The sequence below is a fragment of the Hyperolius riggenbachi genome, chromosome 6, assembly GCF_040937935.1.
Source record: "Hyperolius riggenbachi isolate aHypRig1 chromosome 6, aHypRig1.pri, whole genome shotgun sequence".
Lineage (NCBI taxonomy): Eukaryota > Metazoa > Chordata > Amphibia > Anura > Hyperoliidae > Hyperolius > Hyperolius riggenbachi.
In genome coordinates, this window is record NC_090651.1 from 333,845,350 (window position 1) to 333,865,469 (window position 20,120).

Consider the following 20,120-nt stretch of genomic DNA (forward strand, 5'->3'; position numbering starts at 1 on the left):
ACAGCAATACTGGAAAAAAAATACTGGAAAAAAAGTAATTTACAGTGCATTTTACACAGCAACAAATGAACATTGTGTGTGTGTGGGTGTGTGTGTACATATGTAATTCATATTTTATTTTTATGTGACATAGTGCTCCTTTAAAATACCCAGAGATACAGATTGCCCAGCAATCTCATGTTGAACTAGAAATCCCAGGAGTGTGTAAGGGTCTATAATGGACCAAAAAGCCTTCTTACTAAAATGTTATGCAAAACAAATGTTTGCCTTCTTAAAACAAAAGGTATTTGTGATTATTCAGGTTGGAGTGAGCTCTGAGGTCTCCTCCAATGCATCACTGCTGAATACAAATCATTCTTTATTGTCCCTGTAAGCTAAACTCACATCCAGAACTGCTGGAATGCAATGATGTGTCAGCTTGTAAAGATCCGCAATAATCCAACATGCATACAGACTCCGAAACTCCTAGGAGTTCTGGTTCACCATGAGCTTGCTGGGTAATCTGTAACTCTGTTTTTTCTTTGACCAATAGCTAGGTCCCATTTTTCCCATTGGAGCTATCTTGAGTTTACTACACTGTAGCAAAACAAAGTCTTATATTTACTTATAAAGCTTGCCTGGTTAAACCAGCAGGTGGCGCTCTAAACAATTATTATATTTCATTTGTGATATTTATTTATTGTTCCTGATGAAAAAAAAACTAATTTAAGAAAAATCTTTTTTGGGCACTTAATAAAACAAAAATGTAAACATCACAATTATTACAAAAATGGAAACATAACTAAGGCTGAATGCTGATTTCAGTAACTGGTCACTGATCTGCAGACCGAATAAAACAGAAAATGCAGTTATTATTATTATTTAGTATTTATATAGCGCCAACATCTTCGCTGTACAGAGTATATTGTCTTGTCACTAACTGTCCCTCGGAGGAGTTCAACTTGAAATGGTTCAAAAAAGGCTACTTTTGCATTTTCTATACTGAGGAGTTGGACATGTCCTTCGTGGGCATTGATGTATCCTGCTCCTCAAAAAATTCATGCTCAGATAGGGGTAAATTCAGTGACAACAACTTTATCTGCTCATGGGCTGCATCAACAAAATCTCAACTTTCAATGAGGTAGCTTTGCTCACTTGTGCTTAAAGACTCTTCAACCTGCTCAGTGCTGGTGCCCTTCAGTGCAGTTGTGACTTTAGCCCAAAAGAGCTTTTGTGCCTCAGGGTCCTCTGGCCATTTAATGTAAGTCTTCTTCAGCATCACCTTCCTCATCCGGTGGTAGGTCGAGAGTTCTCTGTCGGGGATGTTCTCCAAAAATACCAGAACAAGAACGTCCCTCATTTCATCAAAGAGTTTATAGCTAGCTAGCTGCATCTCCAAAGAGCACCATTCACTCTGAAGATAGCTCCTGCTCACCACGCACAGAGTCTTTCGACTGTTGTGGATGCTGTCCACAATGTTGTCGATAATGTCTCTTCCCAACTGAAAGTCCCGATGGTGAAGACAAAGACGAAGCCTCGCAGTGGCACTACTACTTTCAAGAACGGGTAACATATTTTGAAACACCCAATCTTCGTCCTGAGTGTTGTAGGAAACGAAAGCATCGTACTTGTACAGATCCTTGTCTGAATTCCATCGCTCATGCATCCAAGAGACGAAAAGGAAACAGTTATATCGAATGAGCCAATAAGACTTCCTGTAAAGAATCGGTATGATCATCAGCAGAAGCACCAAACTGGAGGTACAGCAAAACAATATTAGTTTGGTAATGACATCACAGACACGGACATCAAAATTATGAAAATAAGAATTTGGGTCATTGGGACATGTTATATTGTAGACCTGCATAACCTGTACAGGGGTCTTTTTCACCCAGTTCTGTAGTTCTTCATTATCACATGTGCATGCCAGCGGACACTTCCACAGGTCAAGATACTGCAAGTTAGCCATCTTGTCTAGGAGGTTTGGATCCAATGTTTTTAAAGCATTCTTTGTTAACTGAAGGCGTTTCAAGCTGGTAAGATTTGAAAAAACATCTTTGTCTAAAGTCTGCAGACACATATTTTGTAGGTTCAAGACTGTTAAATTGACCAAGTTGTCGAAGATTCCTGCTGGGAGATTTTGGATGCCGTTGCAGTCTTCTCCCAAACTGAGATACGTCAGCTGATTGAGTCCATGAAATATATCAGGACTTAAGTCAGTAAGCCGATTTTCTGATAAATAAAGAGCCTGGAGTGATGTTAGTCCTGTAAAGAAACCTCTTGGGATGGTGGTTAAACCAAATGGTTGCTGAGCTTGCAGCTTCAGGTCATAGACTTTCAGAAGTTTTGAAAAAGGTTGAAAATTTTCCGTTGATGAAAAAAAGCGTAACTGATTGGCCATAAGATCTAAAACTTGCAACGTTGTCTCCACTCCACTAAACATCTCGCCTGTGATTGTTTTAATTTGGTTTCTGTCCAGGTATAATTTCTCAAGTTTTCTCAGGCCATTAAAAGCCCCTAGCTTAACCTGTGTAATCTTATTACCCCCTACATCCAAAATAGCTAGGTTATTTAGATCATGAAATGCATTTTCAAAAATGACTGACAGTCGATTATTCCGGAGATTAAGAATTATAAGTTTTTTTAAATTTACAAATGAATTATCGTATATATCTGTTATTAGGTTGTTGTCTAAGCGCAGAGTCTTAAGCCGTTTCAGGCCATGAAATGCATTCCTTTCCAAAAAAAGGATGCTATTGATATTCAGCTGCAGATATTCCAGGTTAGGTGAAAAAGCAAACGCATAAGGGTCCACTGACCATATCCTGTTATATCGGAATGAAATGGATGAGAGGTGCCAGAACTTGAATTTCAGACTGCAGTTTGTTAGTTTTTTCAGGAGGTTGTGTTCCACAATAACGTTTGTAAGACTGGAATTATTAGATGATCCAAGAAAAGTCAAACAATTCACACCTTTAAGTCTGTTCCACGACAAATCCAAAGTGTAACTTGGACTGCAACTCTCAAGAGTGTTCTGTGGCAAATAACTAATTCCATTGTGAAGTAATTTCAAGTTTACAATCTTCATCCCGTTTAAATGTTGGCATACTTGTTTAAGTTTAGTCAAATTGTTTAAATTTAGTCCAGAATAGTCTATGTTCTGAGGCTTTATGCTGGAGTTTGTCAGAAATTCCAATATATCAAAATTGGGGTTAAATGCTACGCTTAGGTAATCGGCCTTGGTTAGGTTGAGTTTTTGCAAGGAGGACGTGGTTATGTTATTGAAAGAAAGTTCGAGAATGGAGACATTTTCAAATAAGTCTTGGTGGCATTCCAAATCCCTCAGATGGTTTTTGCAAAGGAACAGAGTAGTTAAGTTACCTGGAAGTCTATGAGTGTGAGTTAGCGAGGTAATATGATTACTGCACAGCATTAGATCATTAAGTTTCCTCAAGGGCTGAATGGACTCTACAACTTTTGAAAACTCAGACAAATAGTTTACCGACAGATTAAGGAGTTTTAAACTAATGAGTGGGCTGAAGACTTCAGGATGGAGGACGGCAATTGAGTTCTCATGAAGATAGAGTTGCGTTAAATTTTCAAGCCCTTCAAAGATGCCTAAGGAGAGATTGGATATTTTATTGTAAGACAGATTCAAGTGATGTAAAATATTCAGGTTATGAAATGCCCCGGGGTAGATGATTTCCAAGTTATTTTCACTGAAGTCTAGTAGACGAAGTGAAGGCAGATTGGCAAAACTTGCTCTTGGCAGTGCTTTGATTGTGTTATAGGATATGTTGAGATTACGCACATCAGAAGGAAGATCAGACACCACTTCTTCTATGGTCACATTCAATCGTTTTGTGCAAATAAATGATTTATCACTGTTAAATTTTTCAAAACAATTGAGGTACCCAAGTCCAGTAACCAGTGGCATGAAAACTATTCCTAAACACAACCGGAGCCATGGAAGATCCATTCCTTCTCTTCACGTCCAGGTTTCAAGGTGAGATGATGGACCACTGAGGGTTATGGGAGATACTGGTTGACAGAAGTGCTTCTTATTCATATCGTAACCAAGGGACACAAGATGTAGTTCCAGGGAAGGGATGGCTTGGTGATGCCATGGTCTATATCTTCTAGAGATTACAAGAGCACTAGGAGAGACAATCAGAGAGATACATCATTACATCGTTATTTATGCTTCTGTAACAACAGAGGTTTGTACCATGCAAAGAAAGTAAAGCGTTTGGAACATTGATGATACCAATAAATGGATATCCTTAAAGTGTACCAGAGCTGAGAGAAATTAAAAATTTTATAACTACTTGGGGCTTCCTCCAGCCCCATTTGCATGGATCACTCCCACACCGCCGTCCTCAGCCTTCACCAGCTCCGGTACCGGGTCCCGTAACTTCAGCCAGTTGGCTCAAAAGAAGTGCGCCCTCTACCTATTTTTCCAGCAGCCGCCGGAGAAAATACGTAGAGGGCGCACTTCTTCTGCGCAGACTGACCGTTACTGGCTGAAGATACGGGACCCGGTACCGAAGAGGGAGAAGACTGAGGATGACGGTGTGGGAGTGATCCATGCAAATGGGGCTGGAGGAAGCCCCAAGTAGTTATAAAACTTTTAATTTCTCTCAGCTCTGGTTTCCTTTAAAGTGAACCCAAGGTGAGAGTGATATGGAGGCTGCCATGTTTATTTCCTTTGAAACTATACCTGTAGCCTGGCAGCCCTGCTGATCTATTTGGCTGCAGCAGTGTTTTAATTACACCAGAAACAAGCATGCAGCTAATCTTGTCAGTTCTGAAAATATTGTCAGAAGCACCTGATCTGCTGCATGCTTGTTCAGGGTCTATGGCTGAAAGTATTAGAGGCAGAGGATCAGCAGGACAGCCAGGCAAGTAGTATTGCTTAAAGGGAAATTAATATGGCAGTCTCCATATCACTCTCACCTTGGGTTCACGTTAAGCTTGCCACACATTACTCGCTGTATGGACAAATCAATCATCACAAAGATCCCTCTCTGATCAAAACTAAGAAGTTTTGAATCAGGATGATACCATTTATTGGCTAACTCAGAGAAAAACAAAAAGTAAGCTTTCGGCTAATAAGCCTTCTTCAGACTTTGTTCCTGTATATTAACAACATGTTAGAACACACTGCTTATATACACTGGATGTTCGGAAGAGAAACATTCTTTTGCAAACATAAAGAAATGTCATTGGATGCTTTAATTACAACTTTAGGAGGGTCTCACAGGGATACTAGCTAATTTATGACAAATAGATAAGACCACTAGTTTGCTAAACCACCACATACCAGGGGGCGTGACAGTAACTCCATGGAGTAGGACGCAGTAGCGGTGAGCTCCCGCTCTGATACCCGCAATACCCACCCAAACAGTAATCCTGCTGGCCTTTCAGACCTGCAAACATACATCTCCCTCACTAACGGGATCGAGCCCCTACTAACTGGACTTACTTCCATAATGACCCGCCGTGGCTCGGAGGCTGTGGCCAAGCTTCAGAAATTCCGCATTAGACGTCCAAGATGGCGACAGTAGAGATGGCGTGGAGGAAGATGATACTCCCCCGCCCTCCCTGAAGCAGATCCTAAAGGGTATTACTACCTGTCAAGAAGCCCTCACCCATATTACTACACGCATTGAGGAAGTTAAATCCGATGTATCGCTGCTCAGGTCAGACATGCAGTCGCTCCGCACCAGAGTTACCTCGGTGGAGGACCAGGTGGGCGCTATAGAAGACCGGCTAAAACCGCTGGAAAAAGACTCCTCGCAAACGCAACACGATGTCCGCATACTCAAAGAACGCCACGAAAACCTAGAGAATAGAAACAGACGCTCCAACGTCCGTATCGTGGGCCTACCCGAAAAGGCTGAGGGAAACGCCCAGAAAACTTTGCAGAGCAACTTCTAATAGAACTATTTGGAAGACCCACATTTTCCACGGCCTTCATTATAGAGAGAGCACACAGGGTATCCGCCAAAGTCCCTGCGCCTGGGCAAGTACCGAGAACCTTCATCATGAAGCTCCTCAACTACCGTGACCGCGACGCCATCCTTCGAGCTGCACGTGACAAGGGAGAAGTGACCCATAATATCGCTCACCTCTCCTTCTACCCCGACTTCTCCATTGACCTTCAACGTCAAAGAGCGCAATTCATACATGCCAAGAAAAGGCTGCGCGACATGGGACTTACATACGCAATGATGTATCCAACAAACCTGCGGGTTATTGACGGCACTTCTTTACCACCCCAGAAGCAGTGCAAACTTGGCTAGACGCTAGGCCAACATCTCGTGCTACTCCAGATCGCTTGAACAAAAGCTCTTGAAGGCTGTGAGTACTACCACAAAATGATCTTTTCACCCCCACATTAACTGCCGGGCCCTTCTTCCCCTGAGCTTTGTAGCCTCTCATCTCCCCTGTAACTCTCCTTTAACATGCCATTTGAACTATCCGCGTCAAGTGGGAGCCGCAATGCCATTGCGACTGACTAGGCTCAGAGGAAGAGACTTGGCCTTCTTCTTCACCACAGTCCCCGCTCTGTAAACCACCACATACCAGACTGTGGGTGATGTCCGATGTCTCCCCATCACCCGGAGTCTGTGGTACGCGATGTTTTAACATACTAGTGGTCACGCTCCTCTACCTGCACTGGTACAGCTGTGCCTGCGGAGTAAGCTGGAGACCTTTGTGGATGAGCGACTCTGTGCCACTGCCCTGGCGTGGCCATTCCCACTCTCATGATCAGAGGAGCGTAGATGTGAACTTGCAGAGGGTCCTGGGCAGCTATGGGGGTCTGGAGGATTATTATTTTTATTATTATTATTTAGCATTTATATAGCGCTGACATGTTCTGCAGCGCTGTACAGAGTATATTGTCTTGTCGCTTAACTGTCCTTCAGAGGTGCTCACAATCTAATCCTTACCATAGTCATGTGTCTATATCATGTAGTGTATGTATTGTAGTCTAGGGCCAATTTTAGGGGGAAGCCAATTTACTTATCTGTATGTTTTTTGGATGTGGGAGGAAACCGTAGTGCCTGAAAGGGAAGGTTCAGGGACACCTTGAAAAAAATAAAAATCGATATCCACTTACCTGGGGCTTCCTCCAGCCCGTGGCAGGCAGGAGGTGCCCTCGCCGCCGCTCCAGAGGCTTCCAGTCGTCTTTGGTGGCCGACCCGACCTGGCCAGGCCGGCTGCCAGGTCGGGCTCTTCTGCGCTCCAAGGCCCGGCACTTCTGCGTCCCACGCCGGTGCGCTGACGTCATCGGACGTCCACCGGGCTGTACTGCGCAGGCGCAGTAGTTCTGCGCCTGCGCAGTACAGCCCGGCGGACGTCCGATGACGTCATCGCGCCCGCGTGGGACGCAGAAGAGCCCGTCCTTGGAGCGCAGAAGAGCCCGACCTGGCAGCCGGCCTGGCCAGGTCGGGTCGGCCACCGAAGACGACTGGAAGCCTCTGGAGCGGCGGCGAGGGCACCTCCTGCCTGCCACGGGCTGGAGGAAGCCCCAGGTAAGTGGATATCGATTTTTATTTTTTTCAAGGTGTCCCTGAACCTTCCCTTGAAGGAAACCTATGCAGACACTGAGAGAACATACAAACTCCATGCAGATAGTGCCCTGGCTGGTATTTGAACCAGGGACCCAGCGCTGCAAGGCCAGCGCTCTAATCACTACACTATCGTGCTGCCCAGTTGGATTCGGGAAGCCCCCGGAGGATCCAGAAGCTTCCATCTTCGTAGGTAAGTATCTTATTTTTTTTATTTTACTCCCTCTCAGGTTCTCTTTAAAGGACAACTGAAGTGAGAGGTAAATGGAGGCTGCCATATTTATTTCCAGTTGCCTAGCAGCCCTGCTGGTCTATTTGGCTGCAGTAGTGTCTGAATCACACACCTGAAACAAACATGCAGATAATCTTGGCAGATCTGACAATAATGTCAGAAACACCTGATCTGCTGCATGCTTGTTCAGGGTCTATGGCTAAAAGTATTAGAGACAGAGGATCAGCAGGGCAGCCAGGGATCTCGTATTGCTTAAAAGTGAATAAATAGGGCAGCTTCCATATCCCTCTCGCTTCAGTTACGCACTATGCAACTTGAGGTAGTTCAGTAAGAGCCCCTTTCCACTAGCATTGTTTTGGAATCTGATTCTGATCGTTTGCGGATCACAAAATAATAGGTTGTTCTATTACTAGTGGAAACCGCACAGGAACATTTCCATTAGTGCGATGCGTTTGCCTCTGGAGAAGTGACTAATTGTGAAGGAACGTGTGAGGGAATTACACTTTTCCACATTCTCCTTGGCATATGATTGGTTTCTTATGTCCAGCCTGCCCACTATATTTGCAGATTCAGTGTATCCCCTTATATTTTACTGTCTTTTAATTGTTTTTATGGGATTTTTGGGATGTGTTTCCCTAATAAACTTTACTACTTGTTTAGACCTTATTACTCTACATCATTTCCTATATGGATACTTTTCCTGTGAACTGGTATCTATAAGTATATGTCTTATATACTCAGAAGAATCTGTTTTCATGTGAGCACTTGGCATGGAGACCAAAAACAGTAAATAACTAAAATGGTAATTATTATGGAGTTGTAGGGATTTTATCCATAGCTGGATCATAAGTTTACCCCGCCCCCGTGGACAAAATGGGCGTGGCCACGCATCAGAATGTGGTCATGGGTGGAGTCATATGTACAAATGCTGTTTAGATAGCCAGGTGTGCCCCCTCCCCCCCCCCCATAGATAGTGATATGTTTCCCCCTTCCCCCTGTTTAGATAACCAAATGTGCCCCCTTTCAGATAGCTTTGCCCCCTATAGATAGCCAGATGTGCCCCGCTTTTTCTGCTGCTGTTAACGTTTCTGCACTCCTCTGTAGGGGGAGGAGAGAATCAGGGGCATTCCAGGTAGCCAGCGAACCACCTCTCACGCATGTGGGGGTGCAGCGGTCATGCTGAGCGCCCTCACAGTTCTGCGCCTAGGGACATACTGTATGTCCCCCCTTGCCTCCCATAGCTACACCTCTGGTCCAAGGATGAGCAGCTAAAAGTGTAATGAGTGTCCTCTGGAGGTGTCAGGGGCTGACCTTGAGACCCTCTGTATCTAGTGAGTGAACCATCATTGACTCAGTGACAAGGCAATGAACGCCGTACACATCAGAAGTGTCTGCAGGATGCATAGGGAATGTTGGTTGTCTTCTGTCCTATATTTAGGACTTTGCAGTTTCATTTGCATAAGCACGTCTTCCTAGTTCTTATATCAGCACTAGAGAAACTGAAACTGAACCTGCATGTTGCACTCTGCTGCGAATTCAACTGTGTGGACTGAGGACTAGGTGATGTAATGAAATGCATAGAGCTATTTCTTATTTTTTAATCCTGTCACTGTGGATTGTTGTTATTTGCTATACTATTGTTTGCTTTTCAGAAAAACAAAAGTATTTGTTTTTTTTGTACCAGAGGGTAAATTTAGTGTTGCTGCCTGTAAGTGTCACTGTTACATTATCCACATCAGAAACACTTTTCTAGAGCGCTACAATATCACCTCCACAACACCAGTTGAGGTGGGACAAGTTCAAATCCTATCCAATAAATTTCTCAAGGTACACGTATACAAATAAAAGTCCAAAATCCACTGGCTTGTTAGGTGGATATAGAGTAATAAAAAGCAACAATAAATGTGTGCCCTCTATGCTGGCTGCAGGTAAGCCACTTTAACAGGCTGTGTGTGTAGAGATAGGGCTCAGCGTTGTCCACAAACTCCACCACTGGATACCCCGTTAGAGAGAGAGAACTCACCCGGCCTGTGTGACCACTGTTAGTTTGGTCAGATAGTGCTAGGGGTTCACATACCTTTCCACCTGCACCTGGTGTTTCTGTAGTAGAAACTGAAATGCCACAAACAATCTGGGCACATATGCAATTAATTTTTTCACTTGTGTCATCTACTAGGAGATAATTTCATCTTCTCTTTAGCCTCCTTAGCGGTATGCCCGACACTGTGTTGGGCATACCGACGGCTGTCCCCAGGAGTCCCCCAGTATAATTTTTAGAGATCCCATGGCTGTAATAGCTTCAGCCAGCACTAGGCTAGCTAACAGTGGTGGCCGGCATCCCCTGATTACTTTTGATCTCCCCGATCACCCACTAAATACATTACCCCCCCTGGATCCAGTGATCGGCGCAGCCTCCCTGCACATCTCCGGTCCTCTCTATGGGGAGGATCGGGTCTGCGCATGACATCATGACGTCGCCGATGTTATGACGTCATGTTCGATCCTCCCCCTAGAGAAGAGCGGAGCTATCCGGGGAGGCTGCGCCGATCACTGGATCCAGGGTGGGTAATGTATTTAGCGGGCGATCGGGGGGATCAAAAGTAATCGGGGGATGCCGGCCACCACTGTTAGCTAGCCTAGTGCTGGCTGAAGCTATTACAGCTATGCAAGCTCTAATAATTATACTGGGGGACTCTCGGCTGCAAACCCTCCTGACTGCCGTAACGCTCAGGAGGCTAAACTACATTTTCAGCATTTTACAATTGAAAAAGTACCCAAAAGCTAGTGCAAAAGCACTATCAATTTTATTTTGAGTATTTTCTTTGTTGCTGGTGGCTTAAAAGACATTTTATGACAAGTTGAGAAAATATCGCCTAGGAGAAAACCTAGGAGAAAACTCAGGTGAAATTGCATATGGGCCCTGGTCTTGTTATAATGCCGTGAAATGAAAGCCAGTGTCTACAAGCCCTTAAAGAGAAACCGTAACCAAAAATTGAACTTCATCCCAATCAGTAGCTGATACCCCCTTTCCCATGAGAAATCTTTTCCTTTTCACAAACGGTTCATTAGGGGGCTCTGTATGGCTGATATTGTGGTGAAACCCCTCCCACAGTGTGATGTCAGGACCAAAAGTGACTGAAAGTGAATGGGTCAGCCGCGCGTTTTGTTAGAAAATGCGTGCAGCATGTGTTCGCGGACCGCACTGGTCCAGAACGCATGCAGTGTGAACATCAGACAGTGCAGTCTATGCACTCTCTGATGTTGTGCGTGTCGGCCTCCTGCACGCGTTGCTGAAATCCGGACGGCAATGTGTGCAGTGTGAACGGGGCTTCAGGGTGAATAACCCAGTGCTATAATTAACTACTTGCCGACTGCTCCACGCCAATTTGCGTGAGCAGTACGGCAGCCACAGGACCATTCCACGCCGATTGGCATGAACGGCTGTCTATGGGGCTGGCAGGAGATCGCGTGCACGCTGCGCGCGCATCTCCTGATCGGGGGGCGGAGCTCCGCCCCGCCTTCAGTCTAATTACTTTGTACAGCGCTGCGATCTACAGCAGCACTGTACTGGGGACAGCCCTGTGACACGGCTGTCCCACTGGGAGACAGGGAAGCGATCCGCTGTGATAGGCTGAAGCCTACCACAGCCGATCACGCTGATTGGCTGGCAGGGGGAGGGAGGGAGGGTAGTAACGCTAATTTAAAAAAAGCAGGATTTTATTAAAAAAATAACAAATATTTATAAAAAACAAACAAACACTTAAAATATTAATTTATAGACAGTGCAGTCTATGCACTCTCTGATGTTGTGCGTGTCGGCCTCCTGCACGCGTTGCTGAAATCCGGACGGCAATGTGTGCAGTGTGAACGGGGCTTCAGGGTGAATAACCCAGTGCTATAATTAACTACTTGCCGACTGCTCCACGCCAATTTGCGTGAGCAGTACGGCAGCCACAGGACCATTCCACGCCGATTGGCATGAACGGCTGTCTATGGGGCTGGCAGGAGATCGCGTGCACGCTGCGCGCGCATCTCCTGATCGGGGGGCGGAGCTCCGCCCCGCCTTCAGTCTAATTACTTTGTACAGCGCTGCGATCTACAGCAGCACTGTACTGGGGACAGCCCTGTGACACGGCTGTCCCCCTGGGAGACAGGGAAGCGATCCGCTGTGATAGGCTGAAGCCTACCACAGCCGATCACGCTGATTGGCTGGCAGGGGGAGGGAGGGAGGGTAGTAACGTTAATTTAAAAAAAGCAGGATTTTATTAAAAAAATAACAAATATTTATAAAAAACAAACAAACACTTAAAATATTAATTTATAGATTATTTAGACAGTTTTTGCCCATTGTAAAATCTTTCCTCTCCCTGATTTAAGCCTTATCTACACGGGTAGATGAGGCTGCGATCCGGCAGCTCGATTAGCCGCCGGATCGCCTCTTCCGCGTCCCCGCTCGCCGTGCGTGCGCGGCATTCGATTCCCCGCTCGTCCCCGCCGGCGCCGCTTATCTTCCCCTCGATTCCCTGCCATTGTCCCCTCGCGGGGAGCGAGCAGGGAATCGGCGGTAGCAAGATCCGTCCTGTCGGATCTTATTAATCGAGCCGCATCAGCGGCTTGATTGATAAGGAACATCGCGCCCGCATCTACGTGTGTAGATGCGGCTTTACATTCTAAACTCTATCACAGGTGGTGACATCTCTAGTCCTGCCTGGTGAAGGTAAAGATCTCTCATGGGAGAGGTGGTCTCAGCTACTGATTGGAATGAAGTTCAATCCTTGTAAAGTTCCTCTTTAATCCCCAGACTGGCCCATATTCAATTTACCATTTCACCGAAGTTTTCTCCTAGGAGATAATTTTTCATCTACTTTTTGAAATAACTTTTCAGCACTCTGCAAGTGAGAAAATTGCCAAAATATGGGTGAAAAAGTACCATCACAATTATTCGGAGTATTTTCTTGCATGCTGGTGGCTTAAAAGGTATTTTATTGCTAAGTTGTGAACATGTCACCTAGGAGAAAACTTAATAGAAAAGCTGAATTGAATATGGCCTCTTTTGTCTGTAGTTGCATGAAGTCAGATTGCCTGACAGTCCTCTCTAGGCTCGTACACACGTCCAACAAAAGCGCACGACCATCCCTGATGACACAACCATAACCGACCGCATGATCAAGCGATTGTACGACTTGTATTTTCCGTGCACCAACCATCTGAACAACCAACTCATTTACAAACTGTGCATGCAAGCTGAACAACGGACTGCACGATATGGCCACATTCAAAACAAGTACAAGCCATTTAAATGACTTGTGCACACGTGGCCAACTACACGATATCGGTCCAACAGTCGTGTGAGTTGAACCGCCTGTTATCAGTGGCTCATCTAGTCACGCATACACATGCCCAACTAGAGTCCAACCAACCAAGGGGTTGATTCACACAGGTTACTTATTTTTCACCTTAACTGTAAGGAGTGCTAATGCATGAGATAAACAAATAAGGAGAGATAATTCATGAGATAAATAGATAAGGAGAGCTAAACCATGAGTTATGTCAAATAAGGAGAGCTAAACCATGAGTTAAGTTAGATAAGGAGAGCTAAACCATGAGTTAACCTGCCTGGCGTTCTATTAAGATCGCCAGGCAGGCTGCGGGAGGGTTTTTTTTTAATAAAAAAAAAACTATTTCATGCAGCCAACTGAAAGTTGGCTGCATGAAAGCCCACTAGAGGGCGCTCCGGAGGCGATCTTCCGATCGCCTCCGGCGCCCAGAATAAACAAGGAAGGCCGCAATGAGCGGCCTTCCTTGTTTTGCTTACATCGTCGCCATAGCGACGAGCGGAGTGACGTCATCGACGTCAGCCGACGTCCTGACGTCAGCCGCCTCCGATCCAGCCCTTAGCGCTGGCCGGAACTTTTTGTTCCGGCTGCGCAGGGCTCAGGCGGCTAGGGGGGCCCTCTTTCGCCGCTGCTCGCGGCGAATCGCCGCAGAGCGGCGGCGATCAGGCAGCACACGCGGCTGGCAAAGTGCCGGCTGCGTGTGCTGCTTTTTATTTGAGCCAAATCGGCCCAGCAGGGCCTGAGCGGCAGGCTCCGGCGGTACTGGACGAGCTGAGCTCGTCCAGACCGCCCAGCAGGTTAAGTTAGATAAGGAGAGCTAAACCATGAGTACAGTCATTTAAGGTGAGATAAATTGTGAGTGAATAAATAAGGTGAGATAATTGAACAGAAAAGCTTTGTGAATCAGGCCCTAAGTTTAGATAATAGTTGGGTCAAAAAGTTGCAGGTATGTACAAGCCTTAGGATGCCCGATAAGAAGTCATACAACTAGTAGGTAAGTGATAAGAGGTTCAACAGATCATCATTATGCTGAAGCAGAAATTAATGTAGATAAAGAGCACAATAGGATATCGGTAAAACTTACATTTTTGACTCTTAAAACTCAGATAAGAATGTGGATCTCTTGGAGAGTTCTCTCTATAGACACAACTGATCTTGTCAGGCTCTTCTCGCTTCAGGTTTGCATTGAGGAAATTCAGCATTAGAGTGTCAGACTCATGTTACAGTCTGGGACATCTTCCAGCTGCAGGTGGCAATACAAGACATATGGTTGTGACTGCTGAGGGTACACACTGCCCACTGGCTGGCTGTGATATCACTGTCCACTCATAGCCCCCCTCCTGGCTTCTCCCATATGCACTGTGTGGTCTCTTCTCCTCTCACTGTCCACGCATAGCCCCCTCCTGGCTTCTTCTACCTGCACTGTGTGGTCTCCTCTCCTCTCACTGCCCACGCATAGCCCCCTCCTGGCTTCTCCTACCTGCACTGTGTGGTCTCCTCTTCTCGCACTGTCCACACATAGCCCCCCTCCTGGCTTCTCCTACCTGCACTGTGTGGTCTCCTCTCCTCTCACTGTCCACACATAACCCCCTCCTGGCTTCTCCTACCTGCACTGTGTGGTCTCCTCTCCTCTCACTGCCCACGCATAGCCCCCTCCTGGCTTCTCCTACCTGCACTGTGTGGTCTCCTCTCCTCTCACTGTCCACACATAACCCCCTCCTGGCTTCTCCTACCTGCACTGTGTGGTCTCCTCTCCTCTCACTGCCCACGCATAGCCCCCTCCTGGCTTCTCCTACCTGCACTGTGTGGTCTCCTCTCCTCTCACTGTCCACACATAGCCCCCTCCTGGCTTCTCCCACCTGCACTGTGTGGTCTCCTCTCCTCTCACTGTACACTCATAGGGCTTGATTCACAAAGCTGTGATAACTCTTATCATGGCCGCGCAAGCATTTTGCGCGCGCTATTACGCGCATAACGTTTCACCATGCACAAATGAGAAATTTGCACGTCCGCTTTCACACGAAAATTAGCGTTTTGGTGTGAAAACTGCTGCGATTTCACGCTCAAATTCGCATTTGCGTGCGAAAAATGTTGCGCGTGCTATAACGCTAGCGCGACCGTGATAAGAGTTATCATGGCTTTGTGAATCAAGCCCTAAGCACCCCCTCCTGGTCTCTCCCACCTGCACTGTGTGGTCTCCTCTCCTTTCCTCTCACTGTCCACGCATAGCCCCCCTCCTGGCTTCTCCTACCTGTGCTGTGTGGTCTCCTCTCCTCTCACTGTCTACGCATAGCCCCCCTCCTGGCTTCTCCTACCTGTGCTGTGTGGTCTCCTCTCACTGTTCTGGCATAGCCCCCCTTCTGGCTTCTCCTACCTGCACTGTGTGGTCTCCTCTCCTTCACTGTCCACGCATAGCCCCCTCCTGGCTTCTCCTACCTGCACTGTGTGGTCTCCTCTCCTCTCACTGTCCACACATAGCCCCCTCCTGGCTTCTCCTACCTGTGCTGTGTGGTCTCCTCTCCTCTCACTGCCCACACATAGCCCCCTCCTGGCTTCTCTTACCTATGCTGTGTGGTCTCCTCCCCTCTCACTGTCCACACATAGCCCCCTCCTGGTCTCTCCCACCTGCACTGTGAGGTCTCCTCTCACTGTCCACGCATAGCTCCCCTTCTGGCTTCTCCTACCTGTGCTGTGTGGTCTTCTCTCCTCTCACTGTCCACACATAGCCCCCTCCTGGCTTCTCCCACCTGCACTGTGTGGTCTCCTCTCCTCGCACTGTCCACACATAACCCCCTCCTGGCTTCTCCTACCTGCACTGTGTGGTCTCCTCTCCTCTCACTGTCCACACATAGCCCCCTCCTGGTCTCTCCCACCTGCACTGTGTGGTCTCCTCTCCTCGCACTGTCCACACATAACCCCCTCCTGGCTTCTCCTACCTGCACTGTGTGGTCTCCTCTCCTCGCACTGTCCACACATAGCCCCCTCCTGGCTTCTCCTACCTGTGCTGTGTGGTCTCCTCTCCTCTCACTGTCCACGCATAGCCCCCTCCTGGCTTCTCCCACCTGCACTGTGTGGTCTCTTCTCCTCGCACTGTCCACACATAGCCCCCTCCTGGCTTCTCCTACCTGCACTGTGTGGTCTCCTCTCCTCTCACTGTCCACGCATAGCCCCCCTTCTGGCTTCTCCTACCTGCACTGCGTGGTCTCCTCTCACTGTCCACGCATAGCCCCCTCCTGGCTTCTCCTACCTGTGCTGTGTGGTCTCCTCTCCTCTCACTGTCCCTCTTGTTGTTTCGTCACCGAATCTCTGCTGTCTTCTTGTGTGAAAGGAAAATGAGGAAGTGTAGAATAAATGTAAGTGCAGGGCTGTGAGTTTCATATTCCACAGAGCAAAAAAGCTTATAGAGAACAAACTCTCAGGGGAATTCTGAATTGCTGTACACTGAGTGGATATTATATTTTAGATAGCGGGTGTCGAGGGGGTGTACATCGAAAAAGGGTGCCCAGAAAAGCCCAGTGTAGAATATCGGTAAGTTTGCCAATATTCTATGATTAAAGTAGAAAAAAGATGATTAAATACCAATATTTTACTACAGCTAAACCTAAGCCTATTCTCACACTGAACCCTCCCTCTACCAATGCCTAATCTTAACAATAGATGGCCCGAACCTCCGAACTGAACTTTCACGTGAGGTTCGCGAACCCAGTTCGCGAACCTAAAATCGGAGCTTTGGTAGCATTGGTAGAGGGAGGGAGGGTTCAATTCGCGTGAACTTTTGCGAACCATAATAGATTTCAATGGGGAGGCAAACTTTGAAAACTAGAAAAATTTATGTTGGCCACAAAAGTGATGGAAAAGATGTTTCAAGGGTTCTAACACCTGGAGGGGGGCATGGATGAGTGGGATACACGCCAAAAGTCCCGGGGAAAAATCTGGATTGGGTGCAAAGCAGCGTTTTAAGGGCAGAAATCACATTAAATTCTAAATTGCAGGCTTAAAATGCTTTAAAACATCTTGCATGTGTATACATCAATCAGGGAGTGTAATTAGAGTACTGCTTCACACTGACACACCAAACTCACTGTGTAACGCATCCATCACGAGACATTCATATAGCCGGCGGTCATTGCTTCATTGTGATACGCAAGCCCCTTCACCGCGGCAAGGTAATGATCACGAAGGGTTATGGGCACATGTACATGCCTTTTGTTTTGTTGTTGCAGCCTCAGTGCAGCCAGAAAAATTAGGCAGGCATGTACACGCACCAGAAAAATTATTATAGCGGCCTAAAAAATGTAGGAATCCGCCTGGACTCCTGGACCCTGTTGGTGGTGGCGGAGAAGGCAGTCAAGCAGCCTGTGGGCAGAGGTGCTGTGTGGAGAGCGACTTCTTGGGGTCTTGGGGCAGGCAGCCAGTCACACAGCATGCAGGCAGAGATGCTGTGTGTGGGGACTGACTTAGTCTTCGGGCAGGCAGTAGCCCTCCGGGATCCATGCCTCATTCATTTTGATAAAGGTGAGGTAATGAACACTTCTCTTCTCAGTGACAATGCCTCCAGCTGCACTGAAGGTCCTTTCTGACAGGACGCTTGAGGCAGGGCAAGACAGAAGTTGGATGGCAAATTGGGACAGCTCTGGCCACAGGTCAAGCCTGCGCACCCAGTAGTCCAAGGGTGCATCGCTGCTCACATTGTCTACATCCACACTTAAGGCCAGGTAGTCGGCTACCTGCCGGTCCAGGCATTGGTAGAGGGTGGATCCGGAAGCGCTAAGTCGAGGCGTTGGACTAAAGAATGTCCGCATGTCCGACATCACCATGAGATCGCTGGAGCGTCCTGTCCTTGCCTGCGTGGACTTGGGAGGAGGATTACTGGCAGTGGTACCTTTATTGCGTTGTGCTGTGACATCACCCTTAAACGCATTGTAAAGCATAGTTGCCAGCTTGTTCTGCATGTGCTGCATCCTTTCTGCCTTCTGGTGAGTTAGTAACATGTCCGCCACTTTGTGCCTATACCGAGGGTCTAGTAGCGTGGCCACCCATTACAGCTCATTCCCCTTGAGTTTTTTTATACGGGGGTCCCTCAACAGGCTGGACAGCATGAAAGACACCATCTGCACAAAGTTGGATCCAGACGTACTATCCATTTCCTCTTGCTCTTCCTCAGTGACGTCAGGTAAGTCCTCCTCCTCCCCCCAGCCATGAACAATACCACGGGAACGTCGAGCAGCACAAGCCCCCTGCGACGCCTGCTGAGATTGTTCTTCTGCCGCTGCCTCCTCCACCTCCAAGGAAACACCTTCCTCATCATCCGAGTCTGACTCCTCTTCCCCACACGACTCTTCCTCCTCCTCCCCCCTCTGTGCTGCCGCAGGTGTTGAGGAAACATCTGATTCTGCTGAAAATTGCTCCTATAACTGTTCCTTTTCACGCTCCTCCACAGTTTTATCCACCACTCTAAGCATGACACGCTCCAGGAAGTAAGCGTACGGGATCACGTCGCTGATGGTGCCTTCACTGCGACTCACCAGGTTGGTCACCTCCTCAAACGGCCGCATGAGCCTGCATGCATTTCGCATCAGTGTCCAGTGCGGGGGCCAGAACATCCCCATCTCCCCAGATTGTGCCCTTCTACTAAAATTGTAGCGGTACTGGGTGACGGCTTTCTCTTGTTCTAGCAGGCAAGAGAACATGACCAGGGTCGAATTCCAGTGAGTCGGGCTATCACATATCAAGCCTCTCACCGACAAGTTGTTTCTCCGCTGAATGTCCGCAAAGCGTGCCATGGCCGCGTAAGACCGCCTGAAATGCCTACACAACTTCCTGGCCTGCTTCAGGCCGCCCTCTAAGCCTGGGTACTTTGATACAAATCTTTGAATGACTAGATTCAGCACATGTGCCATGCAGGGTACATGTGTCAGCTTTCCCAAATTCAAAGCGTAAAGGAGATTGTTGCCGTTTTCACACACCACGTTGCCGATCTCCAGCTGGTGCGGGGTCAGCCACTGATCCACCTGTTTGTTAAGAGCAGCCAGGAGAGCTGCTCCAGTGTGACTCTCCGTTTTGAGGCAAGACATGTCTAAGATGGCGTGACACTATTGTACCTAGCATGCAGCATAGGCCCTGGGGAGCTGGGTCTGTGTAGCTGGAGAGGAGATCACAGCACCAGTAGAGTTGAACTGCCACTCAGCCAAGGAGGAGGAGGACGACGACAGCGAAGAGGATGTAGCAGGAGGAGAGCAGGTGGCAGGAGGCATGCCTGCAAGCCGTGGAGGTGTCACAAGTTGGTCCGCTGCACAGCCACATACTCCCTGCTCGCCATCGACCACCAGGTTGACCCAATGAGCTGTGTAAGTAATGTAGCGGCCCTGACCGTGCTTGTCCCTTGTCCCTACGTGAGTGTGGCTCTATGGTGGCATCAGCAGCTGACGTTGAAGGGCATATTGGCTGGCTGTACATAGGTGGCGATACATGGCGCCGGACACTGCCACCAGCTGTTTCTGATGACGAGCTCCCCCTGCTTCTTTCAGCAACTCGTCTCCTCCTAACCCTCTGAACAGTCCCTCCTGTTCATCTCCTCTATTGGGAACATACGTGGGATCCGTATCATCGTCATCATCATAATCATCCTGCCCAGCTTCGCTTGCCTCAGACACCTCAAAAACTGCACCAACAGCAGGTACTTCATCATCTTCACACGTTACGTCCATAGTGTCGCCGCCTAACTCAGACATATGAGGTGGTGTAACTTGCTTAGCGCCTTTATCTGGCGCCTAACCTTAAACACCCCCCAATGGCTAACATTAACCACCCACCCCCACACCTAACCTTAACCACCCCCTAATAGCTAACATTAACCACTCACCACCCACGCTTAACCTTAACTACCCTCCCAATAGGTAACATTAACCATCCGCCTCCGACACTTAACCTTAACCACACCCCAACGGCTAAACTTAACACCCCCCCAATAGCTAACATTAACCAGCCACTGCCAAT

At 47.6% G+C, this 20,120-nt stretch overlaps 1 protein-coding gene across 5 annotated transcripts; it reads right to left on the reverse strand.

Annotated features, from left to right (window-relative positions):
* Positions 1-695: 695 nt before the first annotated feature.
* Positions 696-16,435, reverse strand: LOC137522923 (toll-like receptor 13). Of its 5 annotated transcripts, none has more exons than XM_068243072.1 (3): positions 16,372-16,435; positions 14,209-14,367; positions 696-4,136 (listed from the first exon to the last, which is right to left on the reverse strand). In XM_068243072.1, exon 3 carries the CDS (start codon positions 3,956-3,958, stop codon positions 1,106-1,108), a length of 2,853 nt encoding a protein of 950 aa, XP_068099173.1. In that variant the 5' UTR covers positions 3,959-4,136; positions 14,209-14,367; positions 16,372-16,435; the 3' UTR covers positions 696-1,105. The 5 variants fall into 5 exon arrangements, with proteins under 5 accessions (XP_068099173.1, XP_068099174.1, XP_068099175.1 ...); XM_068243073.1 differs by lacking the exon at positions 16,372-16,435 and adding an exon at positions 16,314-16,368; XM_068243074.1 differs by lacking the exon at positions 16,372-16,435 and adding an exon at positions 16,124-16,157.
* Between the last annotated feature and the right edge of the window lie 3,685 nt (positions 16,436-20,120).